General features: G+C 39.5%; 1 protein-coding gene across 2 annotated transcripts in view; it reads left to right on the top strand.

Moving 5' to 3' along the window:
- CBR4 (carbonyl reductase 4) overlaps positions 1-27,846 on the top strand; it is a 113,129-nt gene that overhangs the window by 65,906 nt on the left and 19,377 nt on the right. For both annotated transcript variants that reach the window (XM_053703814.1, XM_053703813.1), the window contains exon 3: positions 3,528-3,645. In XM_053703814.1, the coding sequence (XP_053559789.1) occupies positions 3,528-3,645 (118 nt within the window). The remainder of the gene's footprint in view (positions 1-3,527; positions 3,646-27,846) is intronic.

Genomic DNA, 27,846 nt, shown 5'->3' with positions numbered 1-27,846 from the left:
AATCTGCCCTCCCTAACATCGCCGCCACCTAACTTCAAGTATTAACCCCTAATCTGCCGACCGGACCTCACCGCTACTCTAATAAATGTATTAACCCCTAAAGCTAAGTCTAACCCTAACCCTAACACCCCCCTAAGTTAAATATAATTTTAATCTAACAAAATAAATTAAATATTATTAACTAAAGTCTTCCTATTTAAAACTAAATACTTACCTGTAAAATAAACCCTAATATAGCTACAATATAACGAATAATTATATTGTTGCTATTTTAGAATTTATATTTATTTTACAGGCAACTTTGTATTTATTTTAACTAGGTACAATAGCTATTAAATAGTTATTAACTATTTAATTGCTACCTAGCTAAAAGAAATACAAAATTACCTGTAAAATAAATCCTAACCTAAGTTACAATTAAACCTAACACTACACTATCAATAAATAAATTAAATAAATTAACTACAATTACCTACAATTAAATCAACTAAACTAAATTACAAAAAAAACCCCAGTAAATTACAAAAAAATAAAAAAAGATTACAAGAATTTTAAACTAATTACACCTACTCTAAGCGCCCTAAAAAAATAACAAAGCCCCCCAAAATAAAAAAATGCCCTACCCTATTCTAAAATAAAAAGTTAACAGCTCTATTACCTTACCAGCCCTTAAAAGGGCCATTTGCGGGGCATGCCCCAAAGAAATCAGCTCTTTTGCCTGAAAAAAAAACATACAATACCCCCCCCAACATTACAACCCACCACCCACATACCCCTAATCTTACCCAAACCCCCCTTAAAAAACCTAACACTAAGCCCCTGAAGATCTCCCTACCTTGTCTTCACCCAGCCGGGTATCACCGATCCGTCCAGAAGAGGGTCCGAAGTCTTCATCCTATCCGGCCAGAAGAGGTCCTCCAGAGGGTCGGAAGTCTTCATCCAGGGGGCATCTTCTATCTTCTTCCATCCGGAGCGGAGCGGGTCCATCTTGAAGCAGCCGACGCGGAGCCATCCTTCCTCACCGACGGACTAACGACGAATGAAGGTTCCTTTAAATGACGTCATCCAAGATGGCGTCCCTCGAATTCCGATTGGCTTATAGGATTCTATCAGCCAATCGGAATTAAGGTAGGAAAAATCTGATTGGCTGATTGAATCAGCCAATCAGATTCAAGTTCAATCCGATTGGCTGATTGGATCAGCCAATCAGATTGAGCTCGCATTCTATTGGCTGATCGGAACAGTTGTGTGCAGCTGTTTTATTTGTTTTTTATTTTGTTTTATTTTGCTCTAGTCAATCTGTAAACAATTCACATTTATTTCGTTTTATTTTTTAATTCAAGTTTCAAATTTAAGTTTCAAGTCACCCCTGCACCATCTTCGTATCACCTGTTAGGATTTACATTTTTGGTTAAACACATAGGTAAAACCTCAGATTTGAGCCACTCACATTAAACTTGCAAGCTATAAGCATTCATAAACCGGGTTTAAAGCAACCTGGAATATATCCATCTTTGCATTGCAATCCATTGTTTTATTAGAGTGTGTAAGCACGCTCCTAGCAGTTTTTATGTATTAGATTTTTATGCGTTAGATACCCTATATGTTAGAATTTTTATTGTTGTTATTAATTGTTTCAAAGTGTAACATGGATCCATGACAAATTGTTGTATATATTAAAATGTATCAACCTTTTAATCATATGTATTAAATCATATTATTCTAAACTTATTGTTACCTTTGGTATTTGACTTTCTGCCCATAAACCCTGCCTACGATTGTTTGGCGCTCTGATATCAAACCCCATAATCAAATCTATCCTTTTAGCAACTAGGTGCCAATCTATTAGAGCTGGAGGTCTGTTGTGTTATATAGTTGGCGCTTAGTTATTATTTTTTATCAGTATTTAGCTTTAAATAGGATTAATTTATTTAATAAGAAATAATTTATTTTGTTAGATTAAAATTATATTTAATTTAGGGGGGTGTTAGGGTTAGGGTTAGACTTAGCTTTAGGGGTTAATACATTTATTAGAGTAGCGGCGAGGTCCGGTCGGCAGATTAGGGGTTAATACTTGAAGTTAGGTGTCGGCGATGTTAGGGAGGGCAGATTAGGGGTTAATAAAATGTATTATAGGGTTTGCGAGGCGGGAGTGAGGCGGTTTAGGGGTTAATACATTTATTAGAGTAGCGGCAAGGTCTGGTCGGAAGATTAGGGGTTAATAAGTGTAGGTAAAGTAGCGGCGACGTTGGGGGGGGCAGATTAGGGGTTAATAAATATTATGTAGGGGTCGGCGATGTTAGGGGCAGCAGATTAGAGGTACATAGGGATAATGTAGGTGGCGGCGGTGTGCGGTCGGCAGATTAGGGGTTAAAAAATTTTATTAGAGTGGCGGCGATGTGGGGGGACCTCGGTTTAGGGGTACATAGGTAGTTTATGGGTGTTAGTGTACTTTAGAGCACAGTAGTTAAGAGCTTTATAAACCGGCATTAGCCCATAAAGCTCTTAACTCCTGACTTTTTTCTGCGGCTGGAGTTTTGTCGTTAGAATTCTAACGCTCACTTCAGCCAAGACTCTAAATACCGGCGTTAGGAAAATCCCATTGAAAAGATAGGAAACGCAATTGGCGTAAGGGGATCTGCGGTATGGAAAAGTTGCGGCTGGAAAGTGAGCATTAGACCCTTTCCTGACTGACTCTAAATACCAGCGGGCGGTAAAAAGCAGCGTTAGGAGCCCTTAACGCTGGTTTTGACGGCTAACGCAGAACTCTAAATCTAGGCGTAAGATTGTTATCCACTTCCTTATCATTTCCCACCTTGACTACGGCAATTCTGTTTTCTTTAGTCTCCCAAGATATCACCTGTCCCCACTGCAATCCATCATGAATGCCTCTGCCAGGCTCATTTTCCTTAAGCATTGCTCCATATCTGCTGCACCTCTTGCGAACACCTCCACTGGCTTCCCTTAGCCTCAAGAATAAAATTCTAAATTTTGACCCTACCATACAAATCCCTCACGAACAGTTGGGTAGTATTTGCAGACAAGAAAAGTGATATGGGGGGGGGGGGGGCTATATTACTTTTCTTGTCTGCAAATACTACCCAACTGCCTCCTTACTCATGACCTACTTCTCTCTCATCACTTGCCTGCAAGACTTTTCTAGAACTGCACCTATCATATGGAACGCCTTGACTCGCTCAGTCAGACTTTAGAATGTAAGTCCACCTACCCTGTTGATCATTTTATGTAAAGATGACTTACAGCTCACTGTGACTCAAGGGCAGGACCCTCTACCCTTATGATTTATGTAATTGTCTTCTGATTATTGTACTTCATAACTCTATATGCACAATTTATGTATATGTTACATATGTACCCTACAACTGTATACTCAATACTACAGTGATGCGTGATATGTTGGTGCTTTATAAATAAACGATAATAATAATAAATATTACAAAAATGCTGAACTGATTAACTTCAAATTTCTTAAACTTATATATAATGTTTTATTGTTTTCATTGCAGCCCCCCTTGCCATTAGTTGTGATATTTCCAAGGAGCATGAGGTTCAAAACGCATTTAAAGAGATTGCGCAGAATTTAGGTCATGTCAGATACCTGGTGAATGCTGCTGGTATTAGTAGGTAAATATTGTTTTTATGAAAAAATGAAAATATATCAAATTGGATGCACCTAAACAATATGTATAATTATCAATACATAAATAAAGTGTTAAAATAATATAGTGCTCTATATTCACCCCACAACCTAATCCAATTACAAATAATCAAATAGTGATATGTAAATGACCAATATAGACAATGTAAAGAACCTATTACATAGGGTGTAGAAAGTTCAAATAGTAGTTATAAATGGCACTTAACCCACATCTGTGAATTGGATCCAGACACAATATTAATATGTCCCACAAATCTCCATTTGATGACGTCGTGGCTATCTGCTTCTTCAAAAATCAGTTGGTGTCCAAAATCTGCAGTGTCAAATATAAAAGAAGAAAGAAGACGCCACCATAGTGCGATATCAGTGTTGTCAAAAAAAGCCTGCACACCTATATAACGTACTTACAAGCTGTAGGGCACTTGAGAAGTGCAACAAGGGCCTCCTGGGCTCTTATAGTCGCCCAGCAAACGTTCCCGTATTCTCCACCGGACCTCGAGTTCTCCAGCCGATTCCTACAATCCAACTCCAGACTGACTGCTCAGTTTTCTGCTCAGTTTTTCTGCCCGGTATCATCTGGGGCAATAAAAAATTGAGAGTACTGTCTGTCAATAGTCACAGACTGCTGCTCCCAGGGAAATTTTCTCTTTCCCAAATATATAACAATATAACACCTGATGAAACGGTCAGTGTAGACCGTGAAACGTTGTGTTACATTTTTAAAAATAAACCGCTAGATTTAGAGTTTTGTCGGTAAAAACCTGCGTAGCTAACGCTGTTTTTTTTCCCAACGCACCCTTCCAACAACGCTGGTATTTAGAGTTGTCTGAGGGGCTGCGTTAGGCTCAAAAAATGGTGCGTTGAGCCTAATTTAGCTCCACTTCAACCCTCAATACCAGTGTTGCTTACGGTAGTGGTAAGCTGGGAAAACGTGCTCGTGCACAATATCCCCATAGGAAACAATGGGGCATTTTGGACTGAAAAAAAACCTAACACCTGCAAAAAAGCAGCGTTCAGCTCCTAACGCAGCCCCATTGTTTCCTATGGGGAAACACTCTCTAAGTCTACACTTAACACCCTAACATGAACCCCTAAACACCCATAACCTTACACTTATTAACCCCTAATTTGCCGCCCCCGCTATCGCTGACACCTGCATTATATTATTAACCCCTAATCTGCCGATCCGGACACCGCCGCAACCTACATTATACCTATGAACCCCTAATCTGCTGCCCCTAACAACACCGACCCCTATATTATATTTATTAACCCCTAATCTGCCCCCCCAATGTCGCCGCTACCTTACCTAACCCCTAATCTGCCGACCGGACCTCGCCGCCACTATAATAAATGTATTAACCCCTAAACCTCCGCACTCCCGCCTCGCAAACACTATAATAAATTGTATTAACCCCTAATCTGCCCTCCCTAACATCGCGCCACCTACCTACAATTATTAACCCCTAATCTCCTGCCCGCAATGTCGCCGCTACTATAATAAATGTATTAACCCCTAAACCTAAGTCTAACCCTAACCCTAACGCCCCCATAAGTTAAATATAATTTAAATGAAACAAAATAATATTCCTATTAATAACTAAATTAATCCTATTTAAAACTAAATACTTACCTATAAAATAAACGCCAATATAGCTACAATATAAATAATAATTACATTGTAGCTATTTTAGGATTTATATTTATTTTACAGGCAACTTTGTATTTATTTTAACTAGGTACAATAGCTATTAAATAGTTAATAACTATTTAATAGCTACCTAGTTAAAATAAATACAAAATTACCTGTAAAATAAATCCTAACCTAAATTACAATTAAACCTAACACTACACTATCATTAAATTAATTAAATAAATTACCTACAATTACCTAAAATAAAATACAATAAAATAAACTATTCTATAATACAAAAAAAACACACTAAATTACAAAAAATAAAAAAGAATTACAAGCAGTTTAAACTAATTACATTTAATCTAAGCCCCCTAATAAAATAAAAAAGGCCACCAAAATAAAAAATTCCCTACCCTATTCTAAAATACAAAAGTAATCAGCTCTTTTACCAGCCCTTAAAAGGGCTTTTTGCGGGGCATTGCCCGAAAGTAATTTGCTCTTTTGCCTGAAAATAAAAATACAATACCCCCCCCAACATTACAACCCACCACCCACATACCCCTAATCTAACCCACCCAAACCCCCCTTAAATAAACCTATTGCTAACCCCCTGAAGATCATCCTACCTTCAATCATCTTCACTCAGCCGAACCGAGCTGAATTCTTCATCCAAGGTGCACAGAGGAGGTCCTTCGTCCAGTAGAAGTCTTCATCCAAGCGGGACAAGAAGAGGTCCTCCATCCGGTAGAAGTGTTCATCCAGGCGGCGTCTTCAATCTTCATCCATCCGGAGCGGAGTAGAGCCATCTTCAAAGGAGCCGACGCGGAGCCATCCTCTTCAACCGACGGACTAACGATGAATGAAGGTTCCTTTAAGGGACGTCATCCAAGATGGCGTCCCTTCAATTCCGATTGGCTGATAGAATTCTATCAGCCAATCGGAATTAAGGTAGAAAAAATCTTATTGGCTGATGCAATCAGCCAATCAGATTGAAGTTCAATCCAATTGGCTGATCCAATTAGCCAATCGTATTGAACTCGCATTCTATTGGCTGATCAGAACAGCCAATCGGAATTGAAGGGACGCCATCTTGGATGACGTCCCTTAAAGGAACCTTCATTCGTCGTTAGTCCGTCGGTTGAAGAGGATGGCTCCGCGTCGGCTCCTTTGAAGATGGCTCCGCTCCGGATGGATGAAGATTGAAGATGCCGCCTGGATGAACACTTCTACCGGATGGAGGACCTCTTCTTGCCCTGCTTGGATGAAGACTTCTACCGGATGAAGGACCTCCTCTGCGCACCTTGAAGAATTCGGCTTGGCTGAGTGAAGACGACTCAAGGTAGGATGATCTTCAGGGGGTTAGCGATAGGTTTATTTAAGGGGGGTTTGGGTGGGTTAGAGTAGGGGTATGTGGGTGGTGGGTTGTAATGTTGGGGGGGTATTGTATTTTTATTTTCAGGTAAAAGAGCTGATTACTTTCGGGCAATGCCCCGCAAAAAGCCCTTTTAAGGGCTGGTAAAAGAGCTGATTACTTTTGTATTTTAGAATAGGGTAGGGAATTTTTTATTTTGGTGGCCTTTTTTATTTTATTAGGGGGCTTAGATTAGGTGTAATTAGTTTAAACTGCTTGTAATTATTTTTTATTTTTTGTAATTTAGTGGGGGGGGGGTTGTATTATAGAATAGTTTATTTTATTGTATTTTATTTTAGGTAATTGTAGGTAATTTATTTAATTAATTTAATGATAGTGTAGTGTTAGGTTTAATTGTAACTTAGGTAGGATTTATTCTACAGGTAATTTTGTATTTATTTTAACTTGGTAGCTATTAAATAGTTATTAACTTTTAATAGCTATTGTACCTAGTTAAAGGGACATGACACCCACATTTTTTCTTTCATGATTTAGAAAGAGAATGCATTTTTAAACATCTTTCTAATTTACTTCTATTATCTAATTTGTTTTATTCTCTTCATATTCTTTGCTGAGAAGCATATCTAGATATGCTCAGTAGCTGCTGATTGGTTGCTGCACATAGAAACCTCATGTGATTGGCTAACCCATGTGCATTGCTTTTTCTTCAACTATCTAAAAAATGAAGCAAAATAAATAATAGAAGTAAATTGTAATGTGGTTTAAATTTGTATGTTCTATCTGAATCATGAATTAAAGATTTTGGGTTTAGTGGCCCTTTAAAATAAATACAAAGTTGCCTGTAAAATAAATATAAATCCTAAAATAGCTACAATGTAATTATTATTTATATTGTAGCTATATTAGGGTTTATTTTATAGGTATTTAGTTTGAAATAGGATTAATTTAGTTATTAATAGGAATATTATTTCGTTTCATTTAAATTATATTTAACTTAGGGGGGTGTTAGGGTTAGACTTAGGTTTAGGGGTTAGTAAATTTATTATAGTAGCGGCGACGTTGCGGGGGGGAGATTAGGGGTTAATAATTGTAGGTACGTGGCGGCGATGTTAGGGAGGGCAGATTAGGGGTTAATATAATTTATTATAGTGTTTGCGAGGCGGGAGTGCAGCGGTTTAGGGGTTAATACATTTATTATAGCGGCGGCGAGGTCCGGTCGGAAGATTAGGGGTTAATAAGTGTAGGTAAGGTAGCGGCGACGTGGGGGGGCAGATTAGTGGTTAATAAATATAATATAGGGGTCGGCGGTGTTAGGGGCAGCAGATTAGGGGTTCATAGGGATAATGTTGGTGGCAGCGGTGTCCGGTCGGCAGATTAGGGGTTAAATTTTTTTTTTATAGTGGCGGCGATGTGGGGGGGGCCTAGGTTTAGGGGTACATAGGTAGTTTATGGGTGTTAGTGTTCTTTAGAGCACAGTAATTAAGAGCTTTATATTCACGCGTTAGCCCATAAAGCTCTTAACTACTGACTTTTTTTGTCGTTAGGAGTCTTGTCGGTAGAGGGTCTACCGCTCACTTCTCCCAAGACTCCAAATACCGGCGTTAGGCAGATCCCATTGAAAAGATAGGATACGCAATTGGCGTAAGGGGATCTGCGGTAGCCTGGAATCGCGGTAGGGAAATGAGCGGTAGACCCTTTCCTGTCTGACTCTAAATACCAGCGGGCGGTAAAAAGCAGCGTTAGGACCCCTTAACGCTGCTTTTGACGGCTAACGCAGAACTCTAAATCTAGGTGAAAGTCTTTTTAATATATTAGACTTTCCACAGACTTTATTTTATATTGTTATATATTTGGGAAAGAGAAAATTTCCCTGGGAGCAGCAGTCTGTGACTATTGACAGACAGTACTCTCAATTTTTTATTGCCCCAGCTGATACCGGGCAGAAAAACTGAGCAGTCAGTTTGGAGCTGGATTGTGGGAATAGGCTGGAGAAGTCGAGGTCCGGTGAAGAATACGGGAAAGTTTGCTGGGTGACTATAAGAGCCCAGGAGGCCCTTGTTGCACTTCTCAAGTGCCCTACAGCTTGTAAGTACGTTATATAGGTGTGCAGGCTTTTTTTGACAACACTGATATCGCACTATGGTGGCGCCTTCTTTCTTCTTTTAAATATTGTTTTTAAGATATCTTTTAATTTTCTTTATGAGCATAGATTTAATATTCATGGATTCAGGAGATGGAGATAAAAATAAATTTAAACCTGACTGGCAATCTGACAAAAACTGGATGAAACATAACTTATGTGTACTGTGTTTCCCCCCCCCCCCCTTTAATGTGTTCCCAAATATTTATTTTAACTGTTGGAGTGTGTTAAATTGTTTACAATTACACTATGGCCAATTGTATGTTGACACCCCTACCAGTTATTGAGTTAATTGCTAACAGGTCCATAAAATCCAGCACATGGCCATGAAATTTCCATAGACAAGCATTGCGAGTACAGTGGGTCATACTGAAGAACTAAGTGACTTTCAACGGGGCACTGCCATGAGATGCTACCTTTGCCACAAGTCAGTTGGTGATATTTCTGCTCTACTAAATCTGCCCCGATCATCTTTAAGCGCTGGTATTGTGAACTGGAAGTGTCTAGGAGCAACAACAGCCCAGCCACAACGTTTTAGACCACATTAACTCACAGAGCAGTGCTCTGGAAGCAACATCGGCACAAGAACTGTGTGTCAGAAGCTTCATGAAATGGGTTTCCAAGGCTAAGCTGCTGTACCCAAGCCTCACATTAACATGCTTGATGCCGTGCCTTGGCTTGAGTGGAATAAAGCATAGAGCCACTGGACTTTGGAGCAGTACAAACGTGTTCTCGAGAGGGATGAATCACGCTGAAATGTGGCAGATACCAGGCGAACGCTTCCTCCTGGAATGCATAGTACCGACTGTAAAGTTTGATGGAAGAGGGATAATGGTCTGGGGCTGTTTTTCAGGGTTTGGGTTAGGTTCCTTAGTTAAAGTGAAGGGTCATCTTAATGCTACAGGATATAAAGACATTTTAGATAATTGGGTGCTTCCATCTTTGTAGCCATAGTTTGAAGAAGACCGTTTCCTGATCCAGCATGACTGTGTCCCTGTGCACAAAGTGAGGTCCATGAAGACATGGACTGCACAAAGCCATGACCTCAACCCTATTGAACACCTTTGGGATGAATTGGAATGCCAATTGTGAGCCAGAAATTTTCATACAAAATCTGTGCCTAATTTTAAAAATTCTCTTTTGGTTGAATGGGCACAAAGTCACACTCCAAAATATTATGGAAAGCCTTCCTTGAAGAGTGGTGGCTGCTCATGGTTTTGGAATGTAATGTCCAACCAGCTCATAGGTATGTTAGTCAAGTGTCCACATACTTTTGGCCATCATGAAGTGTGTGGTGTGTGTGTGAAAGTGTATATGTATATATATATATATATATATATACCCGGAGATCGCGCTTCTCTCTGTGTATTATATATATATATATACACAGTATATATATATATATATATATATATATATATATATATATATATATATATATATATATATTAGGACTGGGCGATATGGAGCAAAAAAAAACGCAATTGCGATTTAATCGCGATTTTCTTATAAATGACTATAACACCTTCATTTTTCAATAAAAAATTTATTTAAGACTACACAATCTTATGTATATGTTTCTCAATGTTCAATACACCCTTGGAGCATAAAAATACAAACCACATGTGTGTGTGTGTATATATATATATATATAAATAAAATTATATATATATATATATATATACACACACACAATTATATATTTATATATATATTTTGGCAACCGTGGGGTTAATTGCATCTGCTATGTATTCGAGCCGTTTCTCAGAGAGCAGGAGATTGTGTGGGAGGTTCCATAATGATTACATACCCTAAGTTTCAGACTGCAGACGTCCCTAGGGGGAAATATATATTGTAAGTGGCTTTCCCTCCTCTTCATTCTCCTGCATGGGCTCTGCTTTTAGATTTCTATAGATTGATCGGCTACTACTGAGATCACAAACAGAAAGTGAAAGTAAAACAGCCATTTTACAAATGTGTGCTAAAAACAACCACTAGATGGAGCTGGTTTACAAGAAATCACATTCAAATCAATGCAGTACAGCCACATCTAAGAAAAAAAAGTTTTAGCAAAAAATCGCGAACTCTCACGGTTTTTAAATCATGGCAATTAATTGCGGTTTTAAATTGCATATGCGATTAATTGTGCAGTCCTAATATATAATTTTTTTGTATATATGTGTGTGTGTGTGTGTATATATATATATATATATACAGTGGGGCAAAAAAGTATTTAGTGAAAAAGGGTGTGTGTACAAGCGCTAAGGTAATCCCCAAGCTGTATCCAAACAGAGATCCTAACCAACCTCCAAAAAATATGCACAAGTAGTAAGAAGTGAATACAGCGCCAACAAGAGGCCAAGGGATAAATATACTCACAGAGAGATAAAAGAAGATTATTTAATGAACCATGTTAAAAAGCATCAGTAATAAAAGACTATATATAAAAAATGTAAAAAGCACATATAAATAAAATTACAAATACAGGAATATCTTACAGAAGCGGCTCAAAGGGCCAAAGCTGATAATTACAATAAAAACAGAGGTAATAACAGGTGATCAGTGTGAGTGGTACACCAGAATAAGAGTGTATACTAATAAAACAGAATTAGCCTAAGTACAACTGTAGCAAGTGCATCAAGCAAAATACTAATAAACAATAATACAAACAATAGTGTTCAAAATTAGTGTTACAAAAATAGTGTTCCAAAAAATAGAAAAATGCACTGCAGTGCAAAAAAAGGGGGGTAGCAAAATAATTGTATAGATACAATCAAATAGTGAGTGAGTGCAAATGGATATAAAAATGCTAGCTACTTAATCCAGTGAGGTTAAGATATAATTCAATAAAATACACATTATGCAATAACATAAAAAATAAAATACACAATATGCAATAACATAAAAAATAAAATATAAAATATAATCCAAAAAAGTGTTCAAAAAGTTGATCAACAAATGTTAGTGAAGAACAAAAATAAGTCAATCAAAACAAAAAAATGGGTGATGAAAAGCAAGGTGAAAGTGAGGAAATTGATTCCTTCCAATGTTAGTTACTTTAACAGATCCAAATTCCTGAGTGTGGTTGCTGAAGTAGCTGATTGCATCCTAGCACCTGTCAGCTGCTCCTATGGTATCCTAAAAAGTGTCCCTGTAAAAAAAGAAATTCACAACATAGTGTATCCAATATGAGAATGAAGTAAAGATTAAAGTAATGCTTACCAATATGTCAACGCGTTTCTGCCCTCAAAAAAGTGCCTTTCTCAAGACTAGAATATTGGTAATGGCAGCTGGCCTTATATACAGTTTAGAAGTAGCCTATATGGTAGTTTAATTGATTAATTGTATTGTTTGGGCGCCAAATCCCTCCACTTCCTGTGTAACATCTAAAAGATTCCCCCATAAAGTGTAGCATCACTTCCTGTGTAACATCTAAAAGATTCCCCTCCACTTCCTGTGTAACATCTAAAAGATTCCCCCATAAAGTGTAGCATCACTTCCTGTGTAACATCTAAAAGATTCCCCTCCACTTCCTGTGTAACATCTAAAAGATTCCCCCATAGAGTGTAGTATCACTTCCTGTGTAACATCTAAAAGATTCCCCTCCACTTCCTGTGTAACATCTAAAAGATTCCCCCATAAAGTGTAGCATCACTTCCTGTGTAACATCTAAAAGATTCCCCCATATGGCAAACCGGAAGTCCCTCCACGTCCCTCCAAGTCCCGCGTTGTAATCTAATATATTTATGCGACCAGAATCAGGTACATATCCCTTTTATTTCTCGCCAAATATGAGATACCATGTCCTGGTTTTATCTATATCTTTATATACATATAACTAATTTTACATATCAGATAGATGGACAACTAAGTCCAAATTGTTTCTATTGGGACTTTGTATTCTCTATGCTCAAATTTTGGAGCAAACGAGATATATATATATATATATATATATATATATATATATATATATATATAAAAATACATTCTAGGACTTTTTTAATAACTAAGCAGTTTGCCCTCTGTAAATAATTCATCACAGGTTAATTTCTTCCTCCTCTCACTATGATTCTGATCTTTTATAAAATAAATTAAAATAACTTTATTTCTTATAAATATGCGAGATCTTACCATCTGAGCATGGCTCAATGACATTGAAGGATCCATAAAAGTATATACAACTTCTCTTCTCTTTATGAAATGTCAAACATATCTCAAAATATTTTAACAATGTTAACACATATTATAATATTTAAGATCACTTAATCCACTACCAGTGTATCTTAAACACACTTTGACAATATGTTAACACATATTATAATATTTGAGATCATTCAATCCATCTACTAGTATAATGATGGATATATAAAATATGGCTATAGAAAGAAAATATTATCTGACCCCTTTGGACTTAAGAGAAATAGATAACAAAACCGTTATTTAATTTCCAAAAATACTTGCCGTTATTGTTTTTATTGTTCCCTTTGTCCCACTGACATAAAATATGTGTTAGTTTTTTGTAAATCTCAATGTTTGTGATTACATAGCCTTTATCTATTGTTATAACGTTTGGGGGCCAATAGTGCCTTGACACTTATCCCCTTTATTGACACATTGGTGGGCATTGTTCTGACATCTTTATCCCCAGGGCTCACTAAGGATTTAATATACTAGATGGGAGGCGTAACTGACAGCCGCATATATTAGCATTGTACAGCATGCTAATGTTGCTAGCGGCTTGTCTATGTAATATCGCCGGACCGGAAGTGACGTCAACGGTTACGTCACTACCGGGTAGCTCCGATATTGGGCTTGAAACTGGTAAGCCAAAACAAAGATACCGGCAATTGAGAAAGAAACAACTGGATAAATCTAAGGCCATATACATGCCTTTTGAATGACCTATATATTTAGATATGTATAAAATTAATCCGGGAAAATTTATATACTTCCGGTTTGCCATATGGGGGAATCTTTTAGATGTTACACAGGAAGTGATGCTACACTTTATGGGGGAATCTTTTAGATGTTACACAGGAAGTGGAGGGGAATCTTTTAGATGTTACACAGGAAGTGATACTACACTTTATGGGGGAATCTTTTAGATGTTACACAGGAAGTGGAGGGGAATCTTTTAGATGTTACACAGGAAGTGATGCTACACTTTATGGGGGAATCTTTTAGATGTTACACAGGAAGTGGAGGGGAATCTTTTAGATGTTACACAGGAAGTGATGCTACACTTTATGGGGGAATCTTTTAGATGTTACACAGGAAGTGGAGGGATTTGGCGCCCAAACAATACAATTAATCAATTAAACTACCATATAGGCTACTTCTAAACTGTATATAAGGCCAGCTGCCATTACCAATATTCTAGTCTTGAGAAAGGCCCTTTTTTGAGGGCAGAAACGCGTTGACATATTGGTAAGCATTACTTTAATCTTTACTTCATTCTCATATTGGATACACTATGTTGTGAATTTCTTTTTTTACAGGGACACTTTTTAGGATACCATAGGAGCAGCTGACAGGTGCTAGGATCCAATCAGCTACTTCAGCAACCACACTCAGGAATTTGGATCTGTTAAAGTAACTAACATTGGAAGGAATCAATTTCCTCACTTTCACCTTGCTTTTCATCACCCATTTTTTTGTTTTGATTGACTTATTTTTGTTCTTCACTAACATTTGTTGATCAACTTTTTGAACACTTTTTTGGATTATATTTTATATTTTATTTTTTATGTTATTGCATATTGTGTATTTTATTTTTTATGTTATTGCATAATGTGTATTTTATTGAATTATATCTTAACCTCACTGGATTAAGTAGCTAGCATTTTTATATCCATTTGCACTCACTCACTATTTGATTGTATCTATACAATTATTTTGCTACCCCCCTTTTTTTGCACTGCAGTGCATTTTTCTATTTTTTGGAACACTATTTTTGTAACACTAATTTTGAACACTATTGTTTGTATTATTGTTTATTAGTATTTTGCTTGATGCACTTGCTACAGTTGTACTTAGGCTAATTCTGTTTTATTAGTATACACTCTTATTCTGGTGTACCACTCACACTGATCATCTGTTATTACCTCTGTTTTTATTGTAATTATCAGCTTTGGCCCTTTGAGCCGCTTCTGTAAGATATTCCTGTATTTGTAAATGTGGAAACAAATCCAGACAATCACATTGTCTGATTTGGAAAGAATTTATTTGCATATTATGGTGGAAATTAAGTATTTGGTCACCTACAAACAAGCAAGATTTCTGGCTCTCACAGACCTGTATCTTCTTCTTTAAGAGGCTCCTCTGTCCTCCACTCATTACCTGTATTAATGGTACCTGTTTGAACTTGTTATCAGTATAAAAGACACCTGTCCACAACCTCAAACAGTCACACTCCAAACTCCACTATGGTGAAGACCAAAGAGCTGTCAAAGGACACCAGAAACAAAATTGTAGATCTGCACCAGGCTGGGAAGACTGAATCTGCAATAGGCAAGCAGCTTGGTATGAAGAAATCAACTGTGGGAGCAATAATTAAAAAATGGAAGACATACAAGACATCTGATAATCTCCCTCGATCTGGGGCTCCACGCAAGATCTCACCCCGTGGGGTGAAAATGATCACAAGAACAGTGAGCAAACATCCCAAAACCACACGGGGGGACCAAGTGAATGACCTACAGAGAGCTGGGACCAACGTAACAAAGGCTACCATCAGTAACACACTACGCCGCCAGGGACTCAGATCCTGCAGTGCCAGACGTGTCCCCCTGCTTAAGCCAGTACATGTCCAGGCCCGTCTGAAGTATGCTAGAGAGCATTTGGATGATCCAGAAGCGGATTGGGAGAATGTCATATGGTCAGATGAAACCAAAGTAGAACTGTTTGGTAGAAACACAACTCGTCATGTTTGGAGAAGAGAGAATGAGTTGCAACCAAAGAACACCATACCTACTGTGAAGCATGGGGGTGGCAACATCATGCTTTGGGGCTGTTTCTCTGCAAAGGGAACAGGACGACTGATCTGTGTACATGAAAGAATGAATGGGGCCATGCATCGTGAGATTTTGAGTGCAAACCTCCTTCCATGAGCAAGGGCATTGAAGATGAAACGTGGCTGGGTCTTTCAGCATGACAATGATCCCAAACACACCGCCCGGGCAACAAAGGAGTGGCTTCGTTAGAAGCATTTCAAGGTCCTGGAGTGGCCTAGCCAGTCTCCAGATCTCAACCCCATACAAAACCTTTGGAGGGAGTTGAAAGTCTGTGTTGCCCAGCGACAGCCCCAAAACATCACTGCTCTAGAGGAGATCTGCATGCAGGAATGGGCCAACATACCAGCAACAGTGTGTGACAACCTTGTGAAGACTTACAGAAAACGTTTGACCTCTGTCATTGCCAACAAAGGATATATAACAAAGTATTGAGATTAACTTTTGATATTGACCAAATACTTATTTTCCACCATAATATGCAAATAAATTATTTCCAAATCAGACAATGTGATTGTCTGGATTTGTTTCCACATTTTGTCTCTCATAGTTGAGGTATACCTATGATGAAAATTACAGGCCTCTCTCATCTTCTTAAGTGGGAGAACTTGCACAATTGGTGGCTGACTAAATACTTTTTTGCCCCACTGTATATATATATATATATATATATATATATATATATATATATATATATATATATATATATATATATATATATATAAGATAGATAGATATGCATATACTGTATGTGTGTTTGTAGCTAGATAGATACAGAGGATTTTGAGTAAAAATAGATTAGGTCTGTCTGCCCCTCAAGCTCAGCCCATTTGATTGGGATGGGGTTTTAATCAGTAGCTATAGATATTTCATATACAAAAATATACCTAAAGGATTCATTTCCTATACATTTTAAACTCTTCGGCTGGTATAACAAGTCATTGTAAACACGTTAAGGGAAAACATAATTTATGCTTACCTGATAAATTTATTTCTCTTGTAGTGTAGTCAGTCCACGGGTCATCCATTACTTATGGAATATATCTCTTCCTAACAGGAAGCTGCAAGAGGATCACCCAAGCAGAGCTGCTATATAGCTCCTCCCCTCACATGTCATATTCAGTCATTCGACCAAAGCAGACGAGAAAGGAGAAACCATAGGGTGCAGTGGTGACTGGAGTTTAATTAAAATTTAGATCTGCCTTAAAGACAGGGCGGGCCGTGGACTGACTACACTACAAGAGAAATAAATGTATCAGGTAAGCATAAATTATGTTTTCTCTTGTTAAGTGTAGTCAGTCCACGGGTCATCCATTACTTATGGAATACCAATACCAAAGCTAAAGTACACGGATGAAGGGAGGGACAAGGCAGGAACATTAAACAGAAGGAACCACTGCCTGAAGTACCTTTCTCCCAAAAATAGCCTCCGAAGAAGCAAAAGTGTCAAATTTGAAAAATTTTGAAAAGGTGTGAAGCGAAGACCAAGTCGCAGCCTTGCAAATCTGTTCAACAGAGGCCTCATTTTTAAAGGCCCAGGTGGAAGCCACAGCTCTAGTAGAATGAGCTGTAATCCTTTCAGGAGGCTGCTGTCCAGCACTCTCATAGGCTAAACGTATTATGCTACGAAGCCAAAAAGAGAGAGAGGTAGCTGAAGCCTTTTGACCTCTTCTCTGTCCAGAGTAAACGACAAACAGGGAAGAAGTTTGACGAAAATCTTTAGTTACCTGCAAATAGAACTTCAGGGCACGGACTACGTCCAGATTATGCAAAAGTCGTTCCTTCTTTGAAGAAGGGTTAGGACACAGTGATGGAACAACAATCTCTTGATTGATATTCCTGTTAGTAACTACCTTAGGTAAGAACCCAGGTTTAGTACGCAGAACTACCTTGTCTGAATGAAAAATCAGATAAGGAGAATCACAATGTAAGGCAGATAACTCAGAGACTCTTCGAGCCGAGGTAATAGCCATCAAAAACAAAACCTTCCAGGATAACAGCTTGATATCAATGGAATGAAGGGGTTCAAATGGAACGCCTTGAAGAACATTAAGAACTAAGTTTAAGCTCCACGGCGGAGCAACAGTCTTAAACACAGGCTTAATCCTAGTTAAAGCCTGACAAAAAGCCTGAACGTCTGGAACTTCAGCCAGACGTTTGTGAAGAAGAATAGACAGAGCAGAAATATGTCCCTTTAACGAACTAGCAGATAAGCCCTTTTCTAAACCCTCTTGTAGAAAGGACAATATCCTAGGAATCCCAACCTTACTCCATGAGTAACTCTTGTATTCACACCAATATAAATATTTACGCCATATCTTATGGTAAATTTTTCTGGTAACAGGCTTCCTAGCCTGTATTAAAGGTATCAATAACCGACTCCGAGAAGCCACGCTTTGATAGAATCAAGCGTTCAATCTCCATGCAGTCAGCCTCAGAGAAATTAGATTTGGATGGTTGAAAGGACCCTGAATTAGAAGGTCCTGTCTCAGAGGCAGAGACCACGGTGGACAGGACGACATGTCCACTAGGTCTGCATACCAGGTCCTGCGTGGCCACGCAGGCGCTATCAGAATCACCGAAGCTCTCTCCTGTTTGATCTTGGCAATCAAACGAGGAAGCATCGGGAACGGTGGAAACACATAAGCCATGTTGAAGACCCAAGGGGCTGTCAGAGCATCTATCAGCACCGCTCCCGGGTCCCTGGACCTGGATCCGTAACAAGGAAGCTTGGCGTTCTGACGAGACGCCATGAGATCCAGATCTGGTTTGCCCCAACGATGAATTAGTTGAGCAAAGACCTCCGGATGAAGTTCCCACTCCCCCGGATGAAAAGTCTGGCGACTTAGAAAATCCGCCTCCCAGTTCTCCACGCCTGGGGTGTAAATCGCTGACAGGTGGCAAGAGTGAGACTCTGCCCAGCGAATTATCTTTGAGACTTCCAACATCGCTAGGGAACTTCTGGTTCCCCCTTGATGGTTGATGTAAGCCACAGTCGTGATGTTGTCCGACTGAAATCTGATGAACCTCAGAGTTGCTAACTGAGGCCAAGCTAGGAGAGCATTGAATATTGCTCTTAATTCCAGAATATTTATTGGGAGGAGTTTCTCCTCCTGAGTCTATAATCCCTGAGCTTTCAGGGAGTTCCAGACTGCGCCCCAGCCTAGAAGGCTGGCGTCTGTTGTTACAATCGTCCAATCTGGCCTGCGAAAGGTCATCCCCTTGGACAGATGTGGCCGAGAAAGCCACCATAGAAGAGAATCTCTGGTCTCTTGATCCAGATTTAGTAGGGGGGGACAAATCTGAGTAATCCCCGTTCCACTGACTTAGCATGCACAATTGCAGCGGTTTGAGATGCAGGCGCGCAAATGGTACTATGTCCATTGCCGCTACCATTAAGCCGATTACTTCCATGCACTGAGCTACTGACGGGTGTGGAATGGAATGAAGGACACGGCAAGCATTTAGAAGTTTTAATAACCTGGCCTCTGTCAGGTAAATTTTCATCTCTACAGAATCTATAAGAGTCCCTAGAAAGGGAACTCTTGTAAGTGGTAATAGAGAACTCTTTTCCACGTTCACCTTCCACCCATGCGACCTCAGAAATGCCAGAACTATCTCTGTATGAGACTTGGCAGTTTGAAAACTTGACGCTTGTATCAGAATGTCGTCTAGGTACGGAGTCACCGCTATGCCTCGCGGTCTTAGTACCGCCAGAAGTGAGCCCAGAACTTTTGTAAAGATTCTTGGAGCCGTAGCTAATCCGAAGGGAAGAGCTACAAACTGGTAATGCCTGTCTAGGAAAGCAAATCTTAGGTACCGATAATGATCCTTGTGAATCGGTATGTGAAGGTAGGCATCCTTTAAGTCCACTGTGGTCATGTACTGACCCTCTTGGATCATGGGAAGGATGGAACGAATAGTTTCCATTTTGAATGATGGAACTCTGAGAAATTTGTTTAGGATTTTTAAGTCCAAGATTGGTCTGAAGGTTCCCTCTTTCTTGGGAACCACAAATAGATTTGAATAGAATCCTTCCGTGTTCCGTCCGCGGAACTGGGTGGATCACCCCCATTAGTAAGAGGTCTTGTACACAGCGTAGAAACGCCTCTTTCTTTATTTGGTTTGCTGATAACCTTGAAAGATGAAATCTCCCTCGTGGAGGAGAAGTTTTGAAGTCCAGGAGATATCCCTGAGATATGATCTCCAACGCCCAGGGATCCTGGATATCTCTTGCCCAAGCCTGGGCGAAGAGAGAAAGTCTGCCCCCCACTAGATCCGTTTCCGGATAGGGGGCCCTCTCTTCATGCTGTCTTGGGGGCAGCAGCAGGTTTCTTGGCCTGCTTGCCCTTGTTCCAGGACTGGTTAACTTTCCAGCCCTGCCTGTAACGAGCAACAGCTCCTTCCTGTTTTGGAGCGGAGGAAGTTGATGCTGCTCCTGCCTTGAAGTTACGAAAGGCACGAAAATTAGACTGTTTGGCCTTTGATTTGGCCCTGTCCTGAGGTAGAGCATGGCCCTTACCTCCCGTAATGTCAGCTATAATTTCTTTCAAGCCGGGCCCGAATAAGGTCTGCCCTTTGAAAGGAATATTAAGCAATTTAGATTTAGAAGTCACGTCAGCTGACCAGGATTTAAGCCATAGCGCTCTGCGCGCTTGGATGGCGAATCCGGAGTTCTTAGCCGTAAGTTTGGTTAAATGTACGACGGCATCAGAAACAAATGCGTTAGCTAGCTTAAGTGCTTTAAGCTTGTTCATAATTTCATCCAATGGAGCTGTGCGAATGGCCTCTTCCAGAGACTCAAACCAGAATGCCGCCGCAGCAGTGACAGGCGCAATGCATGCAAGGGGCTGTAAGATAAAACCTTGTTGAACAAACATTTTCTTAAGGTAACCCTCTAATTTCTTATCCATTGGATCTGAAAATGCACAACTATCCTCCACCGGGATAGTGGTACGCTTAGCTAAAGTAGAAACTGCTCCCTCCACCTTAGGGACCGTCTGCCATAAGTCTCGTGTGGTGGCGTCTATAGGAAACATTTTCCTAAATATGGGAGGAGGGGAAAAAGGCACACCAGGTCTATCCCACTCCTTGCTAATAATCTCTGTAAGCCTTTTAGGTATAGGAAACACGTCAGTACACACCGGTACCGCATAGTATCTATCCAACCTACATAATTTTTCTGGAATTGCAACCGTGTTACATTCATTCAGAGCCGCTAATACCTCCCCTAGCAATATGCGGAGGTTCTCAAGCTTAAATTTAAAATTAGAAATCTCTGAATCCAGTCTCCCTGGATCAGATCCGTCACCCACAGAATGAAGCTCTCCGTCTTCACGTTCTGCAAACTGTGACGCAGTATCTGACATGGCTCTCACCTCATCCGCACGCTCTATCCTTAACCCAGAGCTATCGCGCTTGCCTCTTAATTCTGGCAATTTAGATAATACTTCTGTCATAACAGTAGCCATGTCTTGCAAAGTGATTTGTAAGGGCCTCCCTGATGTACTTGGCGCCACAAAATCACGCACCTCCTGAGCGGGAGGCGAAGGTACTGACACGTGAGGAGAGTTAGTCGGCATAACTTCCCCCTCGTTGTCTGGTGATAATTTCTTTACATGTAAAGATTGACTTTTATTTAAAGTAGCATCAATGCAATTAGTACACAAATTTCTATTGGGCTCCACATTGGCCTTTAAACATAGTGAACAAAGAGATTCATCTGTGTCAGACATGTTTAAACAGACTAGCAATGAGACTAGCAAGCTTGGAAATACTTTTCTAAATAAATTTACAAGCAATATAAAAAACGCTACTGTGCCTTTAAGAAGCACAAAAAGCTGTCACAGTTGAAATAACAATGAACCAAAATAGTTATAGCAACCAATGTTCCACAGTAAATGTATTAAGTTAGCAAAGGATTGCACCCACCAGCAAATGGATGATTAACCCCTTAATACCCAAAAACGGATAACAATTTAATAATTAACGTTTTTCTCACAGTCAAAACACACTGTCACAGGTCTGCTGTGACTGATTACCTCCCTCAAAATGAATTTTGAAGACCCCTGAGCTCTCTAGAGACGATCTGGATCATGGAGGATGAAGTAGACAGATTGTGACTGAATTTTTACTGCGCAAAAAAGCGCTAAAATAGGCCCCTCCCACTCATATTACAACAGTGGGGAAGCTCAGAAAACTGTTTCTATGCAGAAAACAAAGATGGCCATGTGGTAAAAATCATGCCCCAATAAGTTTTATCACCAAGTACCTCACAAAAAACGATTAACATGCCAGTAAACGTTTTAAACATACATTTGAAAAGTTATGAATTGTTATTAATAAGCCTGCTACCAGTCGCTTTTACTGCAGTTAAGGCTCATACATTATTTCAGTATTAACAGTATTTTCAGAGTCAATTCCATTCCTTAGAAAAATACATTCAGTGTACACACACTCATCAGCCTAATACCAGTCGCTATCACTGCATTTAAGGCTGAACTTACGTTACATTGGTATCAGCAGTATTTTCTCAGTCAATTCCATTCCTCAGAAAAATAATTACTGCACATACCTCATTTGCAGGGGGGCCCTGCATGCTATTCCCCTTCTCTGAAGTTACCTCACTCCTCAGATGAGAACAGCCAGTGGATCTTAGTTACGTCTGCTAAGATCATAGAAAACGCAGGCAGATTCTTCTTCTAATGCTGCCTGAGAATAAACAGCACACTCCGGTGCCATTTAAAATAACAAACTTTTGATTGTAGAAATAAACTAAGTTAAAAAACACCACAGACCTCTCACAGCGACCTATCTTTAGTTAGGCTGCAAGAGAATGACTGAATATGACATGTGAGGGGAGGAGCTATATAGCAGCTCTGCTTGGGTGATCCTCTTGCAGCTTCCTGTTAGGAAGAGATATATTCCATAAGTAATGGATGACCCGTGGACTGACTACACTTAACAAGAGAAAAACAATTTTACAGTGGACTGTTCCTTTAAATGTGGTGAATTGTATGATGTGTTTAATGGTTCTAGAGCATTTGACAAGTACGTGTTGTCACCCTTGGGGGGGGCCTGCACACTCACCGGGTCACTTCTAGGTGGCTGAGGGTATCGGCACTGCATGGGTGTGGTAATGTCACAAAGCCCCAGATTCCTGGAAGTGTTAGGCTGGGTGTGGGGGGGGGGGGGGCTAAGTATTCAAACCTCTAAATCTCAGCTCATTTAAGCCCTAGAAACCCTCAAGATGCACCACATAAAAGGTAATCACCTGGATCTTGGAGGTTAAAGTATAAGCGCAATTTAAAAAAAGAAATTAAATGAACACTGAACCCAAATTTTTTTCTTTCGTGATTCAGATAGAGCATGCAATTTTAAGCAACTTTCTAATTTACTCCTATTATCAATTTTTCTTTGTTCTCTTGCTATCTTTATTTGAAAAAGAAGGCATCTAAGCTAAGAAGCCAGACAATTTTTGGTTCAGACCCTGTACAGCACTTGTTTATTGGTGGGTGAATTTATCCTCCAATCAGCAAGAACAACCCAGGTTGTTTACAAAAAATGGGCCAGCATCTAAACTTACATTCTTGCTTTTCAAATAAAGATACCAAGAGAATGAAGAAAATGTGATAATAGGAGTAAATTAGAAAGTTGCTTAAAATTGCATGCTCTATCTGAATCACAAAAGAAAAAAATTTGGGCTCAGTGTCCCTTTAAAATAAACCGTTTCGAACAAACGTTACACTTATACATATAACGGCCTAGAGACCTCCATGACTCCTTTTATAAAGCCTGTAAGACACTTTTTAAAATAAAGCCCCTTTTTAAGTTTTAATGGCCAGGTGATTACTGTGATAATAGTGATCACCTTGCGTTATAGTAAATCCTAGCGTTAGTAGTGTTTCAAATAAAGGGGACTTTCAGTCATGAAGTATACAATACTTCATGTGGAAACATCCTTTATTTGGCTGCAGCTTATGCCGCACTGAGCGCCTCCGGCCCCCCACAGCACAACGCTATGTTTCAATGAGGTGACATTTCCCACCTTTTAGCCAATAGCCGTGCGGGCCAATCGGCATTATACAGGATGACTAGAGAGCTATTGGCTAAAATCACCTCATTATTAAAATAGTGTTCTGCTGTGGGCTTATTTGAAATTCAAAGTGTTATTACATTGTTTTTTTATTGTGTGCTTGTTAATTATGCAATTCTACTGTATTTAATAGTCCTTTAAGACACGTGCACGTGGCTAAGTATATCTAAATCTCCAGAGGAAAGGGTAGGAACAGTTGGAGAAGTTGTTTGTTTAGCTGTAGAAGCTGCAAACACCTAAAAGTAGTACAAGTCCTAGGAAACAGAATGGAGGTGCCAGATACAGTAGTGTGATATCGTCGGTCATATAAACATACAGGAGGACAGACAATTGGGAACCCACAAGATTGTTGGCACACACAGTGCCATTGTAAGCAGGCCGATGCCTCAGAGCCGCCTGGCAGACTCACTCTTGGAATCACACAGCCAATCACGTGATGGAATGCCAATCTGAGCGAACCTCACCAGTCGCAATAAGAAGGGATGTCAGGGGGAATCCGAAATCAGTAAGCCTAGGTGTGTGGCGTCCGGAGGATACACCCGATCAAATACTCGGAACAGAGCGGGGATGTATATAAAAGCTTTATATAAAACAGTTTAAAAGACAGCAACACGTTTCTCGGCTCATACACCGTTTCACCTAAAAGAGATATTAAACACATTTTTTTTCTTTTTGTAATTCAGAGAGATTTTAAATTTTAAACAACTTTCCATTTTACTTCTATCAAGAAATGTGTTTAATTTTCTTGGTATTTGTTGAAGGAGCAGCAATGCACCACTGGGAGCTAGCTGAACACATCAGATGAGCCTATTACAAGAAGCATATATATAGGGTTGCTACTTCAGCCATGTTTTCCTGGACAGTTATGAGTTACACATGATGCATAGTTTGCAGGGAGGGACATGAATAGTGCTGCCCGGAGGCATAATGCATGTGTAACTTGTAGGATATGTACAAATGCCTTTTGGCAAAGGATATCAAGAGTACAAAGCAAATTACATATTAGATGTAAATTGCAAAGTTGTTTAAAACTGCACACTCTTATCTGAATCATTAAAGTTCAGTTTTGACTTTCATTATCATTTAAGAACCTGTGTCTAATTTTGCTAAACAGAAAGGGAAAAGGTTAGTATTGTTTAGGCTTTAAACACATCTTGTGACATTAGCTTAGACCATTCTACATAGGTAACATAAAAAACATGGAAGAATCTAAAAAAACATATTATGTTTAGCCCAAGCACAATTTATCATTAGAGCTTATGGGTCCCTCAATTATTAAAAACTCTCTGGCTTGGAGAGAAATAATAGTTTATTCTTCACCAGTAGCAGATCTATTTAAAAGAGGGTGCAAAATTGTTTTGGGGCCCCCTTAAGGAAACTCAGTAAGAATGTACATGCTAAACTATATAATGATTTTAATGATAGATAGATAGATAGATAGATAGATAGATAGGATGCACCTGCACTACTTAAAGGCATTAGGATTGTACACATGCCTATGTATAGACTGGCTGCTATAACCACCCCACAGCACTGGGGCCCTGGTGCCACTGCACCTACTGCACCAATGGTAGTTCCGCCCCTGGACTTCACAGTGGCTGAAACACTGAATTCTCTAAGGATGGAACCTGGAAGTGCCAGAGATAAGAGAGCCAGTTCTCTAAAGATCTCTGGGCTGGTGAAATTCTCTAGCAATGCTCGCCAGTACTTCTATTTCCCTGGTAACATTCTCTAGCAATGCTCGCCAGTACTTCTATTTCCCTGGTGAAATTCTCTAGCAATGCTCGCCAGTACTTCTATTTCCCTGGTGAAATTCTCTAACAATGCTCGCCAGTACTTCTATTTCCCTGGGGAAATTCTCTAACAATGCTCGCCAGTACTTCTATTTCCCTGGTGAAATTCTCTAGCAATGCTCGCCAGTACTTCTATTTCCCTGGTGAAATTCTCTAACAATGCTCGCCAGTACTTCTATTTCCCTGGGGAAAATCTCTAACAATGCTCGCCAGTACTTCTATTTCCCTGGTGAAATTCTCTAGCAATGCTCGCCAGTACTTCTATTTCCCTGGTGAAATTCTCTAGCAATGCTCGCCAGTACTTCTATTTCCCTGGGGAAATTATCTAACAATGCTCGCCAGTACTTCTATTTCCCTGGTGAAATTCTCTAACAATGCTCGCCAGTACTTCTATTTCCCTGGGGAAATTCTCTAACAATGCTCGCCAGTACTTCTATTTCCCTGGTGAAATTCTCTAACAATGCTCGCCAGTACTTCTATTTCCCTGGTGAAATTCTCTAGCAATGCTCGCCAGTACTTCTATTTCCCTGGTGACATTCTCTAACAATGCTCGCCAGTACTTCTATTTCCCTGGGGAAATTCTCTAACAATGCTCGCCAGTACTTCTATTTCCCTGGGGAAATTCTCTAACAAAGCTCGCCAGTACTTCTATTTCCCTGGGGAAATTCTCTAACAATGCTTGCCAGTACTTCTATTTCCCTGGTGAAATTCTCTAACAATGCTCGCCAGTACTTCTATTTCCCTGGTGAAATTCTCTAACAATGCTCGCCAGTACTTCTATTTCCCTGGTGAAATTCTCTAGCAATGCTCGCCAGTACTTCTATTTCCCTGGTGACATTCTCTAACAATGCTCGCCAGTACTTCTATTTCCCTGGGGAAATTCTCTAACAATGCTCGCCAGTACTTCTATTTCCCTGGGGAAATTCTCTAACAAAGCTCGCCAGTACTTCTATTTCCCTTGTGAAATTCTCTAACAATGCTCGCCAGTACTTCTATTTCCCTGGGGAAATTCTCTAACAATGCTCGCCAGTACTTCTATTTCCCTGGTGAAATTCTCTAACAATGCTCGCCAGTACTTCTATTTCCCTGGTGAAATTCTCTAACAATGCTCGCCAGTACTTCTATTTCCCTGGTGAAATTCTCTAACATTGCTCGCCAGTACTTCTATTTCCCTGGTGAAATTCTCTAACAATGCTCGCCAGTACTTCTATTTCCCTGGGGAAATTCTCTAACAATGCTCGCCAGTACTTCTATTTCCCTGGTGAAATTCTCTAACAATGCTCGCCAGTACTTCTATTTCCCTGGTGAAATTCTCTAGCAATGCTCGCCAGTACTTCTATTTCCCTAGGGAAATTCTCTAACAATGCTCGCCAGTACTTCTATTTCCCTGGGGAAATTCTCTAACAATGCTCGCCAGTACTTCTATTTCCCTGGTGAAATTCTCTAACAATGCTCGCCAGTACTTCTATTTCCCTGGGGAAATTCTCTAACAATGCTCGCCAGTACTTCTATTTCCCTGGGGAAATTCTCTAACAAAGCTCGCCAGTACTTCTATTTCCCTTGTGAAATTCTCTAACAATGCTCGCCAGTACTTCTATTTCCCTGGGGAAATTCTCTAACAATGCTCGCCAGTACTTCTATTTCCCTGGTGAAATTGTCTAACAATGCTCGCCATTACGTCTATTTCCCTGGTGGAGTTCTTTAAAACCTCCTTTTGCCTTGAAAACAGGGTGTATCACAAAGGGGCATATACTGCATTTTCGTATGGGAAGGAGATGCATACATTACAAAAGTGCACAATGAAAATCAATATTTAAAAATCATACAAAATGAATAATTGAATTCACACAAAAATTTGCAGGAAAAATTTGTATTGTTAAGGTGCATCATAAATCTTAGCAAAATTGTTCACCAAACGTCGTATTTTATCAAAGAAGTAAAATTTGTATTTTAATTACATAAGAATAAATCATATTAAATATGCACAGCATGAATCGTAATTTAAGTATACTTGATGTGCAAAAAACATAGAAATTCGTACTGATAAGTATAAAATACAAAACGTAACTGTTAGGTTTTATTGTAAAATGGGCTGAAGATGGGCGTATATGAAAATGTCTA

Source organism: Bombina bombina, chromosome 2 (assembly GCF_027579735.1).
Source record: "Bombina bombina isolate aBomBom1 chromosome 2, aBomBom1.pri, whole genome shotgun sequence".
NCBI lineage: Eukaryota > Metazoa > Chordata > Amphibia > Anura > Bombinatoridae > Bombina > Bombina bombina.
This window is presented reverse-complemented; position numbering and strand designations above follow the sequence as displayed.